At 40.9% G+C, this 19,452-nt stretch overlaps 1 protein-coding gene across 5 annotated transcripts in view; it reads left to right on the forward strand.

Moving 5' to 3' along the window:
• Nucleotides 1-19,452, forward strand: part of LOC129702045 (cohesin subunit SA-2-like) — a 147,371-nt gene that overhangs the window by 85,587 nt on the left and 42,332 nt on the right. For all 5 annotated transcript variants that reach the window (XM_055643565.1, XM_055643563.1, XM_055643562.1 and 2 more), the window contains 9 exons: nt 1,621-1,697; nt 2,457-2,661; nt 4,426-4,577; nt 7,383-7,456; nt 7,575-7,698; nt 7,819-7,917; nt 11,480-11,559; nt 14,385-14,492; nt 17,217-17,331. In XM_055643565.1, coding sequence (XP_055499540.1) covers nt 1,621-1,697; nt 2,457-2,661; nt 4,426-4,577; nt 7,383-7,456; nt 7,575-7,698; nt 7,819-7,917; nt 11,480-11,559; nt 14,385-14,492; nt 17,217-17,331 — 1,034 coding nt within the window. The remainder of the gene's footprint in view (nt 1-1,620; nt 1,698-2,456; nt 2,662-4,425; nt 4,578-7,382; nt 7,457-7,574; nt 7,699-7,818; nt 7,918-11,479; nt 11,560-14,384; nt 14,493-17,216; nt 17,332-19,452) is intronic.

Raw genomic sequence — 19,452 nt, forward strand, 5'->3', positions numbered from 1 at the left:
CACCCAACATATTGAATGAAGTGTGGAACTAGACAATTCCATCAGCGGGCTTTTAATGTTAATGTAGGTTCTTGCTGGAACTAGACAATTCCATCAGCGGGCTTTAGATTTATTTTGTTGATACTTTGGAGCATTTGAGGTGGAATTAATTAAGAGGAAAGTGCAAATACAACTGATTATTAGAGTAAAAGAAAGCATTTCATCCTTATTGCATGGAAAAATGCATCAAAGCATTTGTAAATGCAAGTATGACATTGCTCATCCTATCTTTTTGAAAGGATCAGAAGCTTTATTGAGTATTTTCAAACTCATTAATTGTAACAATAACATGCTGCTGCGTTGCCCTAAACCTCAAGAACGGAGCCAACATCGCAGAATTTGGATGTTCTACCTAATATTTTAGTTTACTGACTATGCTCGGTTGTGCTTTGTGATATTGGAAATCGACTTGCAATTCTCAGCTATCCTAAATAAATGACTGCTATGACTACAGGGAAAATGAAATACGATGTTAATGCTTCAAGTCAATCTATTCTGTAACACTGAGATGCTGCCACAGCCTGTTGATCCCAGTTAATTTGTAGAGTTTTCTGTGTGTCACTGTGATATTTGTATAATCAGAAAACACTAAGACAAGGTACAAGTGTGATTGAGTTAATTCCTCCTATCCAAGAAAAATGAATATCTGGTTAAATTTGAAGTGTGCCTGAATTTGAACTAAACCATTCATGCTCAAAATAGTTCTGCTTATAGGTGCATTGATCTTAAAATGACAATAATAATAATAATAATACATTTTATTTATGGGCGCCTTTCAAGAGTCAAGGACACCTTACAAAAATTTAGCAGGTAGAGGAAAAACATGTAAGGGGAATGAAATAAATAGTAGAGACATGACTAGTACATAAAGTAAAGACAGAATTCAATACAAAACACAATATGAGGCAATTAATGCACAGATGAAAAGGGAGGGGAACGTGGGGCTAAGGATAGGCAGAGGTGAAGAGATGGGTCTTGAGGCGGGATGGAAGATGGTGAGGGACACAGAATTGCGGATCAGTTGGGGGAGGGAGTTCCAGGGCCTGGGAGCTGCCCTGGAGAAGGCTCTGTCCCCAAAACTGCGGAGGTTGGACTTGTAAACAATAAACGTGAGAGCCTTGTTTCTTGCTAAATCTGGGTCTTTTAATAAAATTGATAACTGCATTTGAAAAAATACTTTATTAAGCAGTGAACAGTAATTTGATGTCATATTCTTTGAAGCATAAAGATGTTATGTCAAATTAATCTGTCTCTCCCTTTTTATTGGGCCTGATTGTGCTTTTTCTGACCTGTCATTTGAAATTGCTGCCTGTGATTCCTGCACAATGTCCAGACCCTTGGGTCAGGAGGGGCATTGCTGTTGATAGCTAGGTTTCTGACATTGATGTCCAGATATTCCATCCTTGAAACAGGTTAAAACACAGGGTGAAGCTTCGAATCCTGATTTGTGGCTTTGGAAAATTATAAAAGTTAAATTAATTATATGGCACTACTTGTCCCTTAGTTGGTCCAGATTTTGTAAGTGAACAGCAATATAAGCGATTGTTTTCTCAAACGTTTTCCTCTAACGTTGTTTTGCAGGTGTTGTTACTGCTGAGATGTTCCGGCACATGCAGAATTCTGAGATAATTCGTAAGATGACAGAAGAGTTTGATGAGGTGATTTTTAAAACACAATCCTGATCATAAATTAAAATGCTGTACCTGATGGGAATTGGAAATAATGCAAAAACCTTTTGCAGTAAAGTTCATATTTTTAATAAGTAAGGTTTTACTGGCATCTCGTGTATTACACGTGGTTGATCTATGTGTTCTTGAAATAACGTACGTTTAATTAATGCCAAGACCTAATTTATGTGCTGTAATTTTGAAATAAAGCACTCAAAGTTATGCTTGTTTAACTATTTCAATTTCTATGTTTAATTTGTGCATATTTGAATTATGCGCTGCTTTTTATGGATGTAACCCCCGCATAAAACGTGAGGTGCTTGTTCTCCATTTTAGTACAGATTGCTGCCCTGTGCATTCATTATTTATTGAAAAGGACAGTTCACTTGCTTCTTCTTCATAATCCACGTTTATAAAATGGAGCAAAGCCAATGGAGTTCAAAGATAAAACACTTCAATTTTCAGCATAGAAGAGCTGGTTAATTGTATCGTTTTTGGTAAATAGACATATTATCATGTAGTTGATATTTAAGTTGTATCAATATCAGGAATAGATAGTGAAGACTTGACAGGCGACTTTGCTCTTTTTTCAAATTTAAATGCAACGCCTCACTGTATTTCCTGTTTGGTAGAGTATTTTGGGGCCAATTGTCTTCAGCTGCTTTATCTGTTATTTCCTTCCACCATTTCTGTAAGTTAATATGCCAACCTTGTTTTCACACACTATTTTTGCTTCTTTCCAAAATTAAGGACAGTGGTGATTACCCTCTCACAATGCCTGGTCCACAGTGGAAAAAGTTCAGGTCCAGTTTCTGTGAATTCATTTCCGTACTGGTGCGGCAGTGTCAGTACAGTATTATATATGATGAATACATGATGGATACTGTTATCTCGCTGCTGACTGGATTATCAGACTCCCAAGTTAGAGCATTCAGACATACCAGCACATTAGCAGGTACACTTCAAAATATGGAAAATTGTGATTTCAAAATTATGTATAGTTTTATTTATTTGACGTTTGCATGGATAAAAAGCTCTAGGGTCATTTTCACCTCTGCACAGATACTGTGTTAATTAATGGCTTTAAATAATGCTTTTACAACAATGCTTCATTGTTTCTTAATTATTTTTTATTTCTGCAAAAATTGGAAATATTATTTCAAAATCTTTGTTTCAAAGTTCATTGCTTATGCAGTTATCATTGGTTTAAACTATGTAGCATATTTGTTGAACAGCCGTCTTCCTCATCTTAAACAGATGAGAAACACGGTGGCTTAGTATTTATAACTACTTTTGACCGGGATTAGGCCTATCTGCATAATTACTTACTCTTTTGCCGCAAAGTAGGAAATAAAAAGATGGGGGACACTTGGGGGAAATAAATGGATCTCTTTGTTGAAGTGAAACGTTCTTAATGCCCCTGTCCCACTTAGGAAACCTGAACGGAAACCTCTGGAGACTTTGCGCCCCACCCAAGGTTTCCGTGTGGTTCCTGGAGGTTTTTGCCAGTCTCCCTAATGGTCGAAAGTGGTTTCCGCTTCTTCTATGTTCCGGCAATTATTTAAAAAAATTCAAAACCAGCCGCGACTAAAAATAGGTTGCCATTTTAAAAATCGGTAATTTATTAGTCGAAGCCGGTTGCGATGCTAGTTGAAAGTGGTTGCCGGAGGTTGCAGGTAGTGAAAGGTCTTACCTTCTTACTCTTACTACCTGCAACCTCCAGCAACCACCTGCAACCTCCGGCAACCACCTTCAACTAGCATCGCAACTGGCTTCGACTAAAAAATAACTGCCTGCTGTCCCTGCATGCTTACGTTCAGTGACTGATGAACAAGGCCACCCAGATCTTGTTGTACTTCCCCTTTTCCTAATTTGACACCATTCAGATAATAATCTGCCATCCTGTTCTTGCCACCAAAGTGGATAACCTCACATTTATCCCCATTAAACTGCATCTGCCATGCATCTGCCCACCCACCCAACCTGTCCAAGTCACCCTGCATCCTCATAGCATCCTCTTCACTGTTCACACTGCCATCCAGCTTTGTGTCATCTGCAAATTTGCTAATGTTACTTTTATCCCTTTATCTAAATCATTATAACTCTACTCTTTGTTTCCTGTCTGCCAACCAATTTTCGATCCATGTCAGTACCCTACCCCCAATACCATGTGCTCTAATTTTTCCCACTAATCTCCTATGTGGGACCTTATCAAATGCTTTCTGAAAGTCCTGGGACACTACATCCACTGGCTCCCCCTTGTCCATTTCCTTAGTTACATCCTCAAAAAAGTCCAGATGATTAGTCAAGTATGATGTCCCCTTCGTAAATCCATGCTGACTCGGACCGATCCTGTTACTGCTATCCAAATGTGCCGTAATTTTATCTTTTATAATTGACTCCAGCATCTTCCCCACCACCGATGTTGGGTTTACTGATCTATGACTTCCTGTTTTCTTTCTCCCTCCTTTCTTAAAATGTGGGATAACATTAGCTTCCCTCCAATCCACATGAATTGATCCTGAATCTATAGAACATTTGAAAATGATCACCAATGCGTCCACAATTTCTAGACCCACTTCCTTAAGTACCCTGGGATGCAGACCATCAGACCCTGGGGATTTTTAGCACTGCATGTTTTAGTTTGATTGAATAAATAAATCCCTGGTATTTCTATTTGTATAACTAAACCTGTACTCCCCCTACCTTGTCTATGCAGCTATGAAGCTGATGACAGCACTAGTAAATGTGGCATTAAATTTAAGTATCAACATGGACAACACCCAGCGGCAATATGAAACTGAAAGAAATAAAATTATTGGCAAAAGAGCTAATGACAGGTTGGAGCTCCTATTACAGAAGAGGAAAGAGGTTGGTCAAATATTTATATCTTGACACAAATGTATGAAATGAGGTACTTGAGTGATTTTCTTCCATTAAGAAACACGACTGGATTTACTGGGATTTATTTTATTTTTTCTATTTTTAGAAGGATTTTTTTGTGGTGTTTAGAAAGTTTTGGATATAGTGGTACAATTGTGCAGTCCCTGACTAACAACCTGTTACTGAGGAAAACTAATTTTGTGGATAAACTAAAACATATAGAGTCATGAGTCATGAAGACAATAAGGATCCAGATTTGTCAAAAGTTCTTCTGCTTATCTAATGACTGGTCCACATGGCTGATCTCAGCATTAAATTAGGGCATTGCGTAACCTTCCCCTCAAGGATCTGGGGAGTAATGTTAGACTGGATGAACTATCCCATGGACTTGTCCAGCAACATCTTGAATTAGTTTTTAGAAAATTCTATCTTACAACGTAGCATTCTACTTCATCATAATCTGTCGGACTGCATTACTCCATTGGCCAAACAGACCCACCAGTCAGCACCGTTGCAATGTACAGGCCCTCAAATATCCTCAACATTAACTGAATGAATGAATGAATAGGTTTATTGGCCAAGTATTCACATACAAGGAATTTGCCTTGGTGCTCCGCGCGCAAGTGACAACGACATACAATGACAGTTAGGAATGACACATAACACATTAAACATTAATAATAGAACATTATTGATTAATGCAGGCCTCATTAAAGACCTCAAGTAACATTAGCTCAAATTGGAAACATATTCTGATAGCCACCTGTTCTTTTCCTGGGCAGATGAATCAGTGGTGCTCCTCATTGAACAAACACTGGGGGAAAAAGCACAAAGCCACAAAGGTTATCAAGGAAGAAAGGTTTAAGGGGAGTTAGATGTGGCCCTGGCCATCAAGGGGATCAAAACTGTATGGATCAGGTACGGGATACTGAGTTGGATGATCAGCCATGATCATATTGAATGGCGGTGCAGGCTCGAAGGGCCGAATGGCCTACTCCTGCACCTAATTTCTATGTTTCTATGTTTCTATCAAGCATGGGAGTTTCATTGGCCATCATCAAAACTGTCTTGATCATGTCGATAATAGCCCCAAGGACATATTGCTAAATTGGATCTGTGGAAAGCAATAAGTAAAGGGATAAATCTATCTGATATCATCTTCATCGATTCACCACTGGCAGAAGTGTTTCGTTTAGAGATAACTCTACCGCTGCGCCACTCCATCGCATCAGTAAAATGGCAGCTGCACAGTCCCTGTGGAGTCAGTCCGAGCTTCACACTGCTGCACCCTCCATGTTAAATGGGATCGTGTGTAGCCTTTCAAAATTAGGCAAACAGTAGGTGTTCTGGTAAGCATCAGCCTTGTACAACATCATGGTCTGTTCTCAGGGGATCAACTATATCATAGTAAGGCATGCAAAATCACAGTGTTGACATATAACAAATGGCCAATAATGTTGCAGCTGATTTCTTTGGAGTTTTGAAGAAAGATGTGTGGTCCTAATAATACATACAAGATCCAAAAGGGGTTATATGAGTAAGTTGGTGTTGAGATGTTGCCACAAATGGGAGAGTCTTGAATGAGGGGGATGTAATTGTAAGAGTTGTTATAAATATGAATTTGTTGTTTGTTTTAAATGCACAGCAAGTTCCATCCTTTCCTTGGTTTTGATGTTCCTTTCGCATAAGACTAATGCAGTAAATTCCTATATCATGCTCTAAAATCTGCTATTTTATACTGGAGATAGCAGAAATGAATGGATAGGATAGCCAATGAGATGCCATTCAAGTGGATTGTTTGGATAATTTTTGAATATGAATTAATAAGTATTATTTGCATTAAACGAGGCAAGAGAAGTATTCTATTGCCCATTTGATGCAAAAATACCAATAGGCATTAAAAAACAAATCTGGGCGTTTAAAATTATAAATCAACACTATCCATCAGTAAAATGTGGTCATGGATCTGTGAAAAAAATTACTTAAATTTGAGTTACTCAATAGATGGCAAATGGGATGATTTCAATAATTGTAATGGTCCCATTTCCCACTGGATTAATCTCATTGCTTTTTTATCTCTAAAACTAAAAGTCTTCATCTAGTTTGTGCCCACGATGTGTCTATGTGTCAATCTGGTTAATTCCTATCTTCTTCCAAACGCTAGGCCACAGCATTCCCATTTTCACGCATCCAACTCCTATTTTTCCTGTGGTGGCGGTAAACATCTTCCTGTCGCATTTCCACCTATATTTTCAAAGTTATTAATCATTGAAATTTTAAAAGCAGCCCAATTTCTTCAAACTCACCCATTTCGGGAAAAAGAAATCCGAGTGGCGTCACAATGCACTCGCAAGGCAGGACGGCCCATTCCGGGAGGGAGGGGCACTCAAACGCTTCAACCGCCTCACCCCCACTTCCCCCTTCCCCTCACCCCCACTTCTGAGTGCCACCACACCCCCCCTCGGGTTATTCATGATTAAAGTTTCAATAAAAGCCAAATGGGTTGCATTGGGGGAACGGGTGAGTGCTGGAATATTGCATTGGGGGAGTTACTTTTAAAAGTTCAGATTATTTAAAAGATAATGTAAAGAGACTCATTCATGGTAAATTCTGTATTTGCTTTAGTTTGAATGGGAATTTGATAGAAATAACATTTCATAACAAATATTTGTTTAGGTGTGGTTTATTCCTGTACAACTGTTTGCACCCCAACCAGAACTTTTCCCTCTGATTGTGAAAATTAGATGAAGATTAATTCATGATATTTGCAAACATTTTTTTCCTCTATTCCAGCTTCAAGAAAATCAGGATGAAATTGAAAATATGATGAATGCTATTTTTAAGGGGGTGTTTGTGCATCGATATCGGTAAGAAACATCTTTTTTTTTCATTTCAATTGAATGTTTTGTAGCATAAGCAGGATAGATTCTGTACAGAGGTAGATTGTTTTATCTTGGTTTTGTTTGTTTTCGTCCCTCCATCAAGTGATGCTATATCAGAGATAAGAGCTGTCTGCATTGAAGAGATAGGAGTTTGGATGAAAATGTACAGCGATGCCTTCTTAAATGACAGCTATTTGAAGTATGTGGGATGGACTATGCATGATAAGGTAAAGTATCTATTATTTCTGTAGGTGTTCGGTACAGATAATATGCAGCAAATGCAGAAATTTGAATTCCCCGCCCCTCAATCCCACATTTTATGCTAATATGTGTATTTTATTTTTCAGCAAGGTGAAGTACGGCTCAAATGTTTAATAGCTTTGCAAGGTCTCTATTACAACAGAGAGCTCGTTCCTAAACTTGAACTTTTCACAAGTCGTTTCAAGGTTAGTTCATCTTCTATTATCTATATCCAAAGTAATTTTGTACTGTTAATGTATTTGGTGAAATTTACATCTGTACTTTACTTGTCCATAAAATTAGCATTTATTCCCCCACATTTGATCATAGTTTATCATGATAACCATGTGTGTTAGTTTCATCCATTAATTCTACCATGGTGCATTATTTGTCTATCTCCTATCTCATGCCTCAGTTATACATTCCCCCGCACGTTTTTCATTAAAGAATACTATGAAAGCAAGCATAGTTGTAAATGGCATTCTGAATATGTGCACAATTTGCACATATGGTATTGCTAATCAAAATGCTCCACGCCCACATTACTCGCCCAACAATACTGCCATTTAGCTGCAACCTGGATTAGTGCAACTCCACAATTAGTGGGAAGCTCAGTACCCAATCAGGAAAAGCAACCCATTTGATTTGCACCCCATTTATCCCAATCATGCATTCACTCCTTCACTGGTGCACAGTGGCTGCAGTGTGTAAAGGGCCTGACCCATTTGCACGGTATTTACGCAACAGCCTAAAAATAGGTTGGCGCGCCGTGACGCGCGGCGAGGCGTGGTGACGCATGCAGTAACGCGCGGTGCTTGAAAATGTTCCTAATCCTGGGGCGACATTTGGGTGTCTCATCATGTCGTCCGCCCTGTCACACGCTGACGTATGTTGTCCTGTGGGTGACGACTGGTTAGGGTTAGGGACCACAGATAGGCTGTAAAATATTCTTCCTTCAATGCATGGGTTTTAAACATTAATATATTAAAATTAATACAATAAAGTCAATTGTGCAAATGAAACGATGTCCGAGTCGTTCAGTTTTATTTATAGATGTATTGGTCCGCTTCCAGATCTGATCACCTGCTCTTTTCACAGGGATGGCTTCAGTGAGTGTAGACTGAATTCATCTCTTCCCTCTTTCCCCCCCCCTCCCGTCCCCATCCCTCCCCACTCCCATCCCCCTCCTCCCCTCCCCCCCCCCCTTCTCTCCCCCCCCCCCCCCCCCTTCCCTGCCTGCTCCACTCTTCTCCCCTTATTCACTACCCCCCCCCCCCCCCCCTCACCTCACATCCCCTTCTCCCCCCCTCTCTCCCTCCCATTTGTGGACCCAGCCTACAACCAGCGACCCCCCCCCGCACACTATCCCACACACGCTACGGACAATTTATACAAACCTGTGCACCTTTGGAGTGCGGGAGGAAACCCAATCCCTAACCCTAGCTTCTGCCTGCTCCTCATGGGAACTAAGCTGTTGGCCACGAGTTTTTAGTGGGATCTAGCTGTCACAGACTGGGTCCACAAATGGGGGGCGTCCCTCCTCTCCTCCCTTCTCCCCGTCCACTCTTCTCCCCCTTATCCACTACCCCCCCATCCCCTCACATCCCCTTCTCCCCCTCTCCCTCCTCCAATTCCCCAACCCCCCCCCCCCCCCCCCCCCCCCCCCCCCCCCGTCGCCCCCCGCCCCCCAGCCTATGACAGCTAGATCCCACTAATAGTACTGCACAAAGGCCACATCATCTGTTCTAGTAACATTGACTATGGGATAAATGCAGACTAGCATGTATGGAATAGTGTGCGGGGGATCGCTAGTCGCAGACGGGGGGTCCACAAATGGGGGGGCGTCGAGGAAGGTTTGGGGGGGGGGGGGGGGGGGGAGGGAGGAGAGGGGAGAAGGGGATGTGAGGGGGAGGGGTAGTGGATGAGGGGAGGGGAGTGAGGGTGGGGAGAAGGAGGGGGGGGGGGGGGGGGGGGAGGGGGGGAGTTCAGTCTACACTCACTGAATCCATCCCTGGTGATCGGATCTGGAAGCGGACCAATACATCTATAAATAAAACGTGACGACTCAGACATATTTTCATTTGCGCAATTGATTTTATTGTATTAAATTTAATATATTAATGTTTAAAATTCGTGCATTGAAGGAAGAATATTTTTCAGCCTCAACCCTAACCGGGCGTCACCCGCATGACAGCATACGTGTATGTCGTGCAACTTGACGGTTTTACGTGCGTCAGTCACTGATGCTCCGCAGTTGCCCAAATGTCGCCCATGTGCAACAGGCCCTTAAGATAGACAAAATGCACTGCAGTATCATGCCTTGGGCTTTTCCAACAGCCTGTGCTAAATCTGATGCCAAAAAGCTAACAGCAGCAAGTGCATGTAACACTATGTTTTCCTTTGTCATACGCTAACTTGATTTGGATATAAATTCGCACTCATTCATTATAACTGGATCTAAATTCTGCTGTAATTCCTTACTCAATAATATGGTGCGATTGTCTGCTCCATAAAGAAGTGGTTCATCACCAACTTCTTAAACAATTGAGAATGTGTAGTAAATGCTATCCTTGCCAGCAATGCTCACTTATTGAAAAAAGAATCAATAAAAATTATTCTGAATATAATTGGACTCTGGCATATCTTCGGTTTGTACTCCATAATAAACGACTATAAAACATAGATTCAAACTTAGACTTTGGTGATTAAAACCACATGCAATATCGGCTTAAATAACTGCTGTGAAACATTTTCCAGTAGAATCCAGTTGTTCACAACATCAAATTGCAGCACATAAATGGGTATGCCTATTGGTCATATTCAGCATTTCAGTTCTACTGAAGTTGAATTTACATAGGTTTTGGAAATGCAGTAAAAAGTGTGGACACTGCTATAATTACATTTTCACACCACACAGATTTTGTATGCACCATTGTTGAAAGTACAATTTAATAGCAAAATATAACAAGGTCTAGTGTTAAAAGTAAATAATTTTGTACATTAAACCCTCTTTTTAACGGATTCTGGTGATAGCGGATGGACCTGCTGATGCTACCCCGTATCACAACGCCCACCCAGCCCTGGCTTCCGACGCCATCCCTGGGCCTCAAAGTGCACCAGCGAGCCTTTCTTTACCCACCGGCCGGTCCGCTGACATGGATGCTGTTGCGGCTCATGTTGTAGCCCCTGGGCACGGCGCTTTATTGAGGCCGCCGACACCAGCTGGACGTGCTTGGTCACTGGGGCTCCCTCCCTTCTCACCAGCAAAGGCTTTTGTTCCTATCAGCCATCACTTTTTCCACCTAGCTATGTCTACCCCCCCGTCACCCCTGCGCTCCACCGCATCCTCTTTCCCCGGAGTTGCCAACATACTCCACCTTGGAAGCAGCAGCAGGTGAGAAGGGAGGGAGCCCCAAGGTGACCGAGAACGTCTTGTCGTTGGCAGAAAGTGCTGTCGCCAAGGGCTACAACGTGAGCTGATCAACAACCACGGCAGCTGGTGAAGAAGGGCTTGCTGGTGCAGACCAGCAGCATCTAGTTTTAAGGTGACTTGACACAAAGTGCTGGAGTAATTCAGCAGTCTGAAGAAGGGTCCCGATGGCACCTATCCATGCTCACCAGTGAAGCTGCCTGATCTGCTTAGTTGCTCCAGCACTTTGAGTTCTTTTGTGTATTAACCATAATCTGTAGTTCTTTGTTTCAGCTACATATAATGATAATTCCCTACTTATTCCGTTTGCTGCATTATAAACTTCCATTTCTTTTTAGGATAGAATTGTTTCCATGACTCTGGATAAAGAATATGAAGTTGCTGTTCAAGCAATAAAACTACTCACCCTTGTTCTGCAGTAAGTAGATGTTGTTGGATTTCACTTGCCTTGCTTTGGTGTTCGGCTTATGAGAATCTTTTGGCAGTGAATACCTGTCCGCACATCATCCTGCTATTTGAAATGAATCGTATATCTACTGATAGGTTAGGTTGGGAATTGGAGAATAAGTTGATTTCAGTTTGTTATATTAAGAACTATATATTTTGTACCTGTATATTCAACATCAGTGAATATATCAAACCAAAATCATGTTTGTATTTCCTCTGCTTCCAAATATGCTCAGAATTGTCTCACTTCTGGTCAAGTTGATTCCGTTATAACTGATCATGCATATACTCGTCTGTATATAAAAACAGAGAACAATATAGCACAGGTACAGACAGGCCCTTTGGCTCTCAATATCCGTGCCAAACATAATGCCGTTAAACTAACCTCTGGTTGCACATGATCCATATCCTTCCATTCTCTGCAAATCCATGTGCCTGGAAAGACGCTTAAATGCCACAGTGGTATCTGCCTCCATTACCACCTCTGGCAGCATGTTCCAGGCACCCACCGATCTGTGTTAAAAAAAAAAAACATCCCACACATCTCCTTTTAAACTTTGTCCCTTTCACCTGAAAGCCGCCATGCCCTCGAGTCTTTGACATTTCCACCCTTCGGAAAAGAGGTTCTGACCATCTACCCTATCTACACCTCGTATAATTGGATATACTTCAAACAGGTCTCCCCTCAACCTCCGATGCTCCAGAGCAAGTAGTTTCTTATTCAAATAGTTTCCTTTCTTTGAATCTTCCTGACTCCAATTTGAGTTGCACTATGTACAATTCTAAAGGTTTTTTTTCTCTTTCCAAGAAGAATCACACAGAGAACTCTGAGCTTTCTGTTTTCTTACAAACTACTTTTTATTTTTAAGATTCCAAGTTTTTCTCCCATCTAAAAGCGTAAACTTCAGACTTGGAGTAACTGTATATGTTTGCTGTAAGTCTGCTCTGTTCCAAAATATTAGAACCCAGGTCTCATTCTGTAATTACTGTGGATTTTGATTCTTTTTGTTTCAGCTGGTTTCCAGCCAGCGTCATGCCCATTGCATTTCTTGCCATTGCGCACACAACACTCGCTTCTCATGTCACAAATGCTACCACTCAGACATTCAAAATTGCTTATCGTTGCTTCTGCTTGGGTATTGCATGTTGCAAAATTCTTTATTTCTTGATTATGTACCAATTCTTGTTAATTAGTTCAAATTTGATTTATTTCTAATGGGCAGACAGAGTATAAGCATGCTAATGTTTAAAATCTTTCCTCCCTTTTAATTGACTTATTTTGGCCTCTGCCATGTCCTTGCCCATTCCCTTCACTTGTGTATTCCTCTGAAATCCCCCTACAACTTCTTCATAACCCACAATTGCATGTAGCTTTTTTTTTATCATCAATGAGTTTCAATATGTTGAACTTGATCCCATCATCCAAATCATTGATCGTGATCCTGAACAACTGTGCTCTAACTTCAGACTTTGCAGTATTCCAGTAGTCACAGCCTGGCAATCCCAAAATTAACATTGAATCCCTACTGTTTTCTCTATTAACCTGTCCACAAAACCATCAGCACATTAACACCAGGCCTGGACACTCTTAATTTTGTTCACTAAAATTGTACCTTAAATTGTACCTTAAAAGCCTTGCAAATGTCCTAAAATACCATGTCTTTAGTTCCTGCATTCTATTCTGGCAATTACTACCATAAACTAACTTAGTAAATTTGGAAACGTATGATTTAATTTTCCTTAGTCCACGTTGAGCAGAGATTCTCTTTCTTTACTCTATTTAACGTCAGAGTTACTACATCTCCTTTTCTATTATTCTTTCTCCTAATATTTCAGTGTCCCAGAATATTTAATACCCAATCTTTGTCACTTAGCAACCATATTTCTGTATTACATTGTAGCTATTTATTTTTGTTTGTGCCATTAACTTGTATCTTGTTATAAATGGTGTGTGCATTGAGTTCAAGAGCCATTTTTGTGTTAAGCCATTTATTTTCAGCTCTTTATGTGACAATATTTAAAGTTACCCATTTTTCTACACTGCTGCTTTGTTCCTTCTGTTGTAATCTCCTTCCGGTAACTCCGCAATACTCCACTGTTTGGTTGAAAGCCTTATTGAGAGCCATGGTTGATTGATTCATGAAAACACGTTATCAGTATGATTCAAGGGATGCCGGTACCGATAGGACAAGATCCTCGTTCCCCAGCAGTGGTGCTACTGCAATGATTTTTACATACTATGTATGGGTTTCTTCATCAACCCCTAATGTACATCAAATATGTCAAAACTCAGAAGAGAGTAATACAAACTTAATTTGAAATAATTAGTATCAGCCATAGCTGAATAGCTGCATTTGTGTTTGAACCCACTCCAATAATTGGACCACATAATCTTGATTAATTTCTTCATTGCTGCACTGTTGATCTGAAGTTACCATAGCAGCCATGTTTCCAAACATTATAGTGATGATTAAACCCAAGCTATTTCAGTGTCGTGAGGCACTGACATAACTAAAATGATACCTATCAGTTCTCTGGTTTTGTTTTTCTTAAATCTTTTACTTAAATCATGCTTCGAAAATAAAATTTATGCCATTCTATGACTTCCTATGAGCAGCGCCTTTATTTCCCCCCCTCCCCCTTTTTAATTAGTTTAGGTTACGTATAAAATGAGAGAATAATGCTAAGTCAACGGTATGGTTTCATTGTAATAACAGTGATCTTGAGTACTGAAAAAAAATCTTAAATTCAGTTGTCTGAAATGGAAGCTTTTTACCTTTGTATTTTCTACTCTAGGGGTAGCGATGATGTTCTGACTTCTGAGGATTGTGAAAACGTTTATCACTTGGTTTACTCGGCTCATCGACCGGTTGCTGTGGCTGCAGGGGAATTTCTTTACAAAAAGTAAGAATCAAAATCTACTTGGACATGTGAAGGAGAGTGTATTTTACTTAGCTCATTGTATCAAGCACATAAAGAACTTGGATCTGTGTTCAATAGAATGAGTGATTATCTTTTGGAAACATTTGATCAGACGGGGACATAGTGTAGATATTAAAACTGTTCCACTCGTCAGAGAGTCTCATTGAGATGAGAGGACAGAAGTCATTTAAAACTGAGGTGTGTTTCTTGCAGAGGGTTTTGAATCACTGGAATTATCTCTGCAGAGGGTTGGAAGGCAGAATCTTTGTAGGCATTTAAAGAGGAGGTAGATGGAATCTTTCAACGATTGAGGTATTTCAGGACTGGGAACCTCTGAACTAAAAAGGAATTGAGGCCTGCAACAGATTAGGCACAATAGTGCTGAATGCTGGGTCCTATTTGCAATACCTGGCTATCCTTTATCATATTCTGAATTTCTTATGCATTGTTGCGTTTTCTTTTTTCATATAATGTGTGTCAATATATACGAAAAATTGCAAGACTATTTGTACTTCAATGGCAAAGCATATTTTCCTACATTTACATTTGATTTTCAATTAGGAGATATCCATAAACTGCACATTAGTATTTTACTGTCAAATCGGACTCAAAATTGAGATTCCATTATTTTAATGAAGGAAGTAGGCTGTTAAATTTTGCACGCGTGATAAGTTAATTCTCATTAAAATCTGTAGGAGGGAAGTATTGGACCTAAACTTGCAGCTCTCTTGTATAATTAAAGATTCTATTGCAACCACCACTGTTATCAGAAGAACTTGAAACAGAAGTTACTGTTTCTTATTCTTTTGGTAATTGTAAAGGGGCATGTATTTGAAGAAATCTTGATGTCCCGTTTTGTTTGCAAATGTCATTTTAAGTTAGCCGAAAGGAATAAAATGTCTCCGTTAAAGGAGAAGTCCAAATAGTTTTCAGTTTCATTTGAACAACTACTGATTTTTGGTCACGAGTTTCGTGATGCGTTGCTTATGCAGAAAGTTAAGGGAATGTTTTTTTCCACTCATTTTATTTTATTGTCTGCATCCAAACGTTTCATGTTTCAGGTAGGTAGGAGATCAGGTAGGTTAAGGTGGACTGAGAAGAGGTTGTTCAGAGAAACGATCGCCGAGATCAAGCGCAGACTCGGCGATCGCTTCGCTGAACACCTTCGCTCAGTCCAACTTAACCTACTTGATCCTCCCGGTTGCTCAGCACATTAACTCACCCTCCCATTCCCAATCTGGCCTTTCTGTCCTGGGCCTCCTCCATTGTCAGAGTGAGGCCCAGCGCAAATTGGAGGAACAGCACCTCGTATTTCGCTTGTTTAGGAAAGAACTGCAGATGCTGGAAAAATCGAAGTAGACAAAAAAGCTGGAGAAACTCAGCGGATGAGGCAGCATCTATGGAGCGAAGGAATAGGCAACGTTTCGGGTCGAGACACTTCAGACTGATCTTGAGTGGGGGGGGGGACGGGAAAAAATAAAGGAAGAGGCGGAAACAGTAGGCTGTGGGGGAGAGCTGGGGCGGGGAAGGAAGGAGCAAGCAAGGACTACCTGAAATTGGAGAAGTCAATGTTCATATCGCTGGGGTGTAAACTACCCAAGCAAAATATAAGGTGCTGTTCCTCCAATTTGCGGTGGGACTCACTCTGGCCATGGAGGAGGCCCAGGACAGAAAGGTCAGATTCGGCATGGGAGGGGGAGTTGAAGTGCTGAGCCACCGGGAGATCAGGTTGGTTATTGCAAACTGAGCGGAGGTTTTGGGCAAAGCAATCGCCAAGCCTGTGCTTGGTCTCACCGATGTAGAGCAGTTGACACCTGGAACAGCGGATGCAATAGATGAGGTTGGATGAGGTACAGGTGAACCTCTGCCTCACCTGGAAAGACTGCTTAGGTCCTTGGATGAAGTCGAGGGGGGAGGTAAAGCGACAAGGGTAGCATTTCCTGCGGTTGCAAGGGAAAGTACCAGGGGAGGGTGGGAAGGGATGCATTTCTTGTCCTGGGCCTCCTCCATGGCCAGAGTGAGTCCCACTGCAAATTGGAGGAACAGCACTTCCCTCATATTTCGCTTGTGTAGTTTATACCCCAGCGGTATGAACATTGACCTCTCCAATTTCAAGTAGTCGTTGTTTTCTCCTTCCTTCCCCACCGCTTCCCAGTTCTCCCACAGCCTACTTCTCCACCTCTTCCTTTCTTTTTCCCGCCCCTACCCTGACATCGGTCTGAAGAAGGGTCTCGACCCGAAACGTCGCCTATTCCTTCGCTCCATTGATGCTGCCTCACCCGCTGAGTTTCTCCAGTTTTTTTGTCTACCTTCATATTTCGCTTGGGTAGTTTACACCCCAGCAGTATGAACATTGACTTCTCTAACTTCAAGTAGCCCTTGTTTTCCCTCTCTCTCCATCCCCTCCCCTTCCCAGTTTTCCCACTAGTCCTACTGTGTTCGACTACATTCTATCTCTGTCCCGCCCACTCCCCTGCCATCAGTCTGAAGGGTCCCGACCCAAAACATCACCCATTCCTTCTCTCCAGAGATGCTGCCTGTCTTGCTGAGTTACTCCAGCATTTCGTGTCTACCGTAGGTTTGAAAGTCCCCTACTTTGTTGTGCCTAGGGCTATTTGATGAACATGAATGGGGGGGAAATAATAGAATATGTTTAAATTATTCAAAATATTTTGTGTTCTATTCTAATAATTTATTATTTTTAAGACTTTTCAGTCATCGAGAACCTGATTCTGATGAAGTGGCAGTGAAAAGGAAAGGAAGACAAAGCCCAAATGCAAAGCTTATCAAGACACTGGTGTTTTTCTTTCTAGAGAGTGAGGTAGGCTGCCATCTGTGCTTACATTACACTCCATGAACCAAGAGAAACCTTTAGTGTGTATGTGTGTATGTGTTGTTTACTAAGAATATTTATTTGGTTTGCTTGGTTTCATCCCAATAATTCTTTTTTTGCAAGATCATATCAGTTACGCCATCTTATATTTTGCTTTAATTCAGTTTGGGGTGGGGGGAGCTCCTTGTCCATTTGTGCTGACTGCACATCCATCTAGTTAATAAGGATAGAAAATCAGTTATTTACAGTTGCTGCTTCACATTGGTCAATGCAGCCCAAATGATTTCATCTATATTTTTTTGTGGCTGCCTTCACGGGTGGTCTTATTTCCCTGATGGTATAAACACTAAAGAGGCTGTCCCACTTGGAGGACCTAATTGGCGAGTTTAGAAGAGTTTGAAAAAATGACATGTTGAAGACCTCCTGCGACTATGTAGAAGACCACCTTCGATTATGTTGAAGACCAGCTTCGACTAGATACGATTAACTACAACTAACTTTGGGGAATATTGGACATCGAATAGTGGAGAGTGAAGATGACCTCCTTCAATCTCCTTCGACCTCCCTTCGACTATGATGAAGACTCTACGACTACCTTTGACTACCCTCGATTACCTACGACTAACATGCCGGCCTACTACGACTAAACCTACGAGTAAAAAAAGTATTGATTTTTTTTCCATGGCGACCTTTTTTACTCGCAGGCATTTTTTAACATACTGGAAAAAAACCTAACTGAGGCCTCGAGTACGCGGAGACCACACTTGAGCACGAAGGAGAGTTACGAAGACCACCTATTCCTATAAGACTGATTCCTGGGATGTCAGGACTTTCATATGAAGAAAGACTGGATAGACTCGGCTTGTACTCGCTAGAATTTAGAAGATTGAGGGGGAATCTTATAGAAACTTACAAAATTCTTAAAGGGTTGGACAGGCTAGACTAAGGAAGATATTGGGGAAGTTGGGGAAGTCCAGAGCAAGGGGTCGCAGTTTAAGGATAAGGGGGAAATCTTTTAGGACCGAGATGAGAAAAACATTTTTCATACAGAGAGTGGTGAATCTCTGGAATTCTCTGCCACAGAAGGTAGTTGAGGCTAGTTCATTGGCTATATTTAAGAGGGAGTTAGATGTGGCCCTTGTGGCTAAAGGGATCAGGCGGTATGGAGAGAAAGCAGGTACAGGATACTGAGCAGTACAGGATGATCAGCCATGATCATATTGAATGGCGGTGCAGGCTCGAAGGGCCGAATGGCCTACTCCTGCACCTATTTTCTTTGTTTCTATGTTTCTATGACCTCGTGTCTACCATGCTGTGAGTATGAGTCGAGGGCAAACTTGCCAGAACTCGCGGATTAGGTCGCCCAAGTGGGACAGCCCCTTAACTTGCACTCAGCACTCCCCAGTTTTTTTTGGGGGTTTTTTTTTTTTTTGCCCTTTCCAATTTGTGATTGCTAAATTACTCGTATGCAAGTTGATTTCCAGAGTTTCATACCAGTGAAGTCCTAATGTCTGTTAGCACACTGCAGTTTTGCATTAAACCTTTAAGCACCAGGCTCTTTATATATAGCTTTATATTTCCACCTGGCCATGCAGTGCAAAATTTGCTTTTGCTCCCCATGGAAAAAAGTTAAGTATTTACCAAATTCGCACCAGGCAGGCTATAGTGGGGGGGGAAGGTGAAATCATAATGACAAATTTTGTATTTTGTTCTTGGATAAGTATTTTTAAACAACTTAATATAGGAATGTTACAAAATGTTGACATTTAAAAAATCAAGCCTGTAATTTATCCCGTTAGATAAAGCATAAAAAGAACTTTAATTTAATACCTAATTCACTTTCATATCTTCAGTATTAAAAATGTTAGGGTCATTTTCATACTCGGAAATTAGCATCTTGTTCCCTATTACTTTTCCATTGACTTAACACAAAAGCTGTGATCGAGGACAGTCAAAAGCCCATAACATTCTTAAAAATTAAGAGAACTGAATGACATTTTCAGTTATTATAGATTGAAGCATTCTGAAACAAATATGAAACATCTTACTTGGATGACCTGAAATTATAGGATATAATTAGTTAGTTACCTAATTGTAGCTAATTACAAA

Source organism: Leucoraja erinacea, chromosome 12, assembly GCF_028641065.1.
Source record: "Leucoraja erinacea ecotype New England chromosome 12, Leri_hhj_1, whole genome shotgun sequence".
Classification (NCBI taxonomy): domain Eukaryota; kingdom Metazoa; phylum Chordata; class Chondrichthyes; order Rajiformes; family Rajidae; genus Leucoraja; species Leucoraja erinaceus.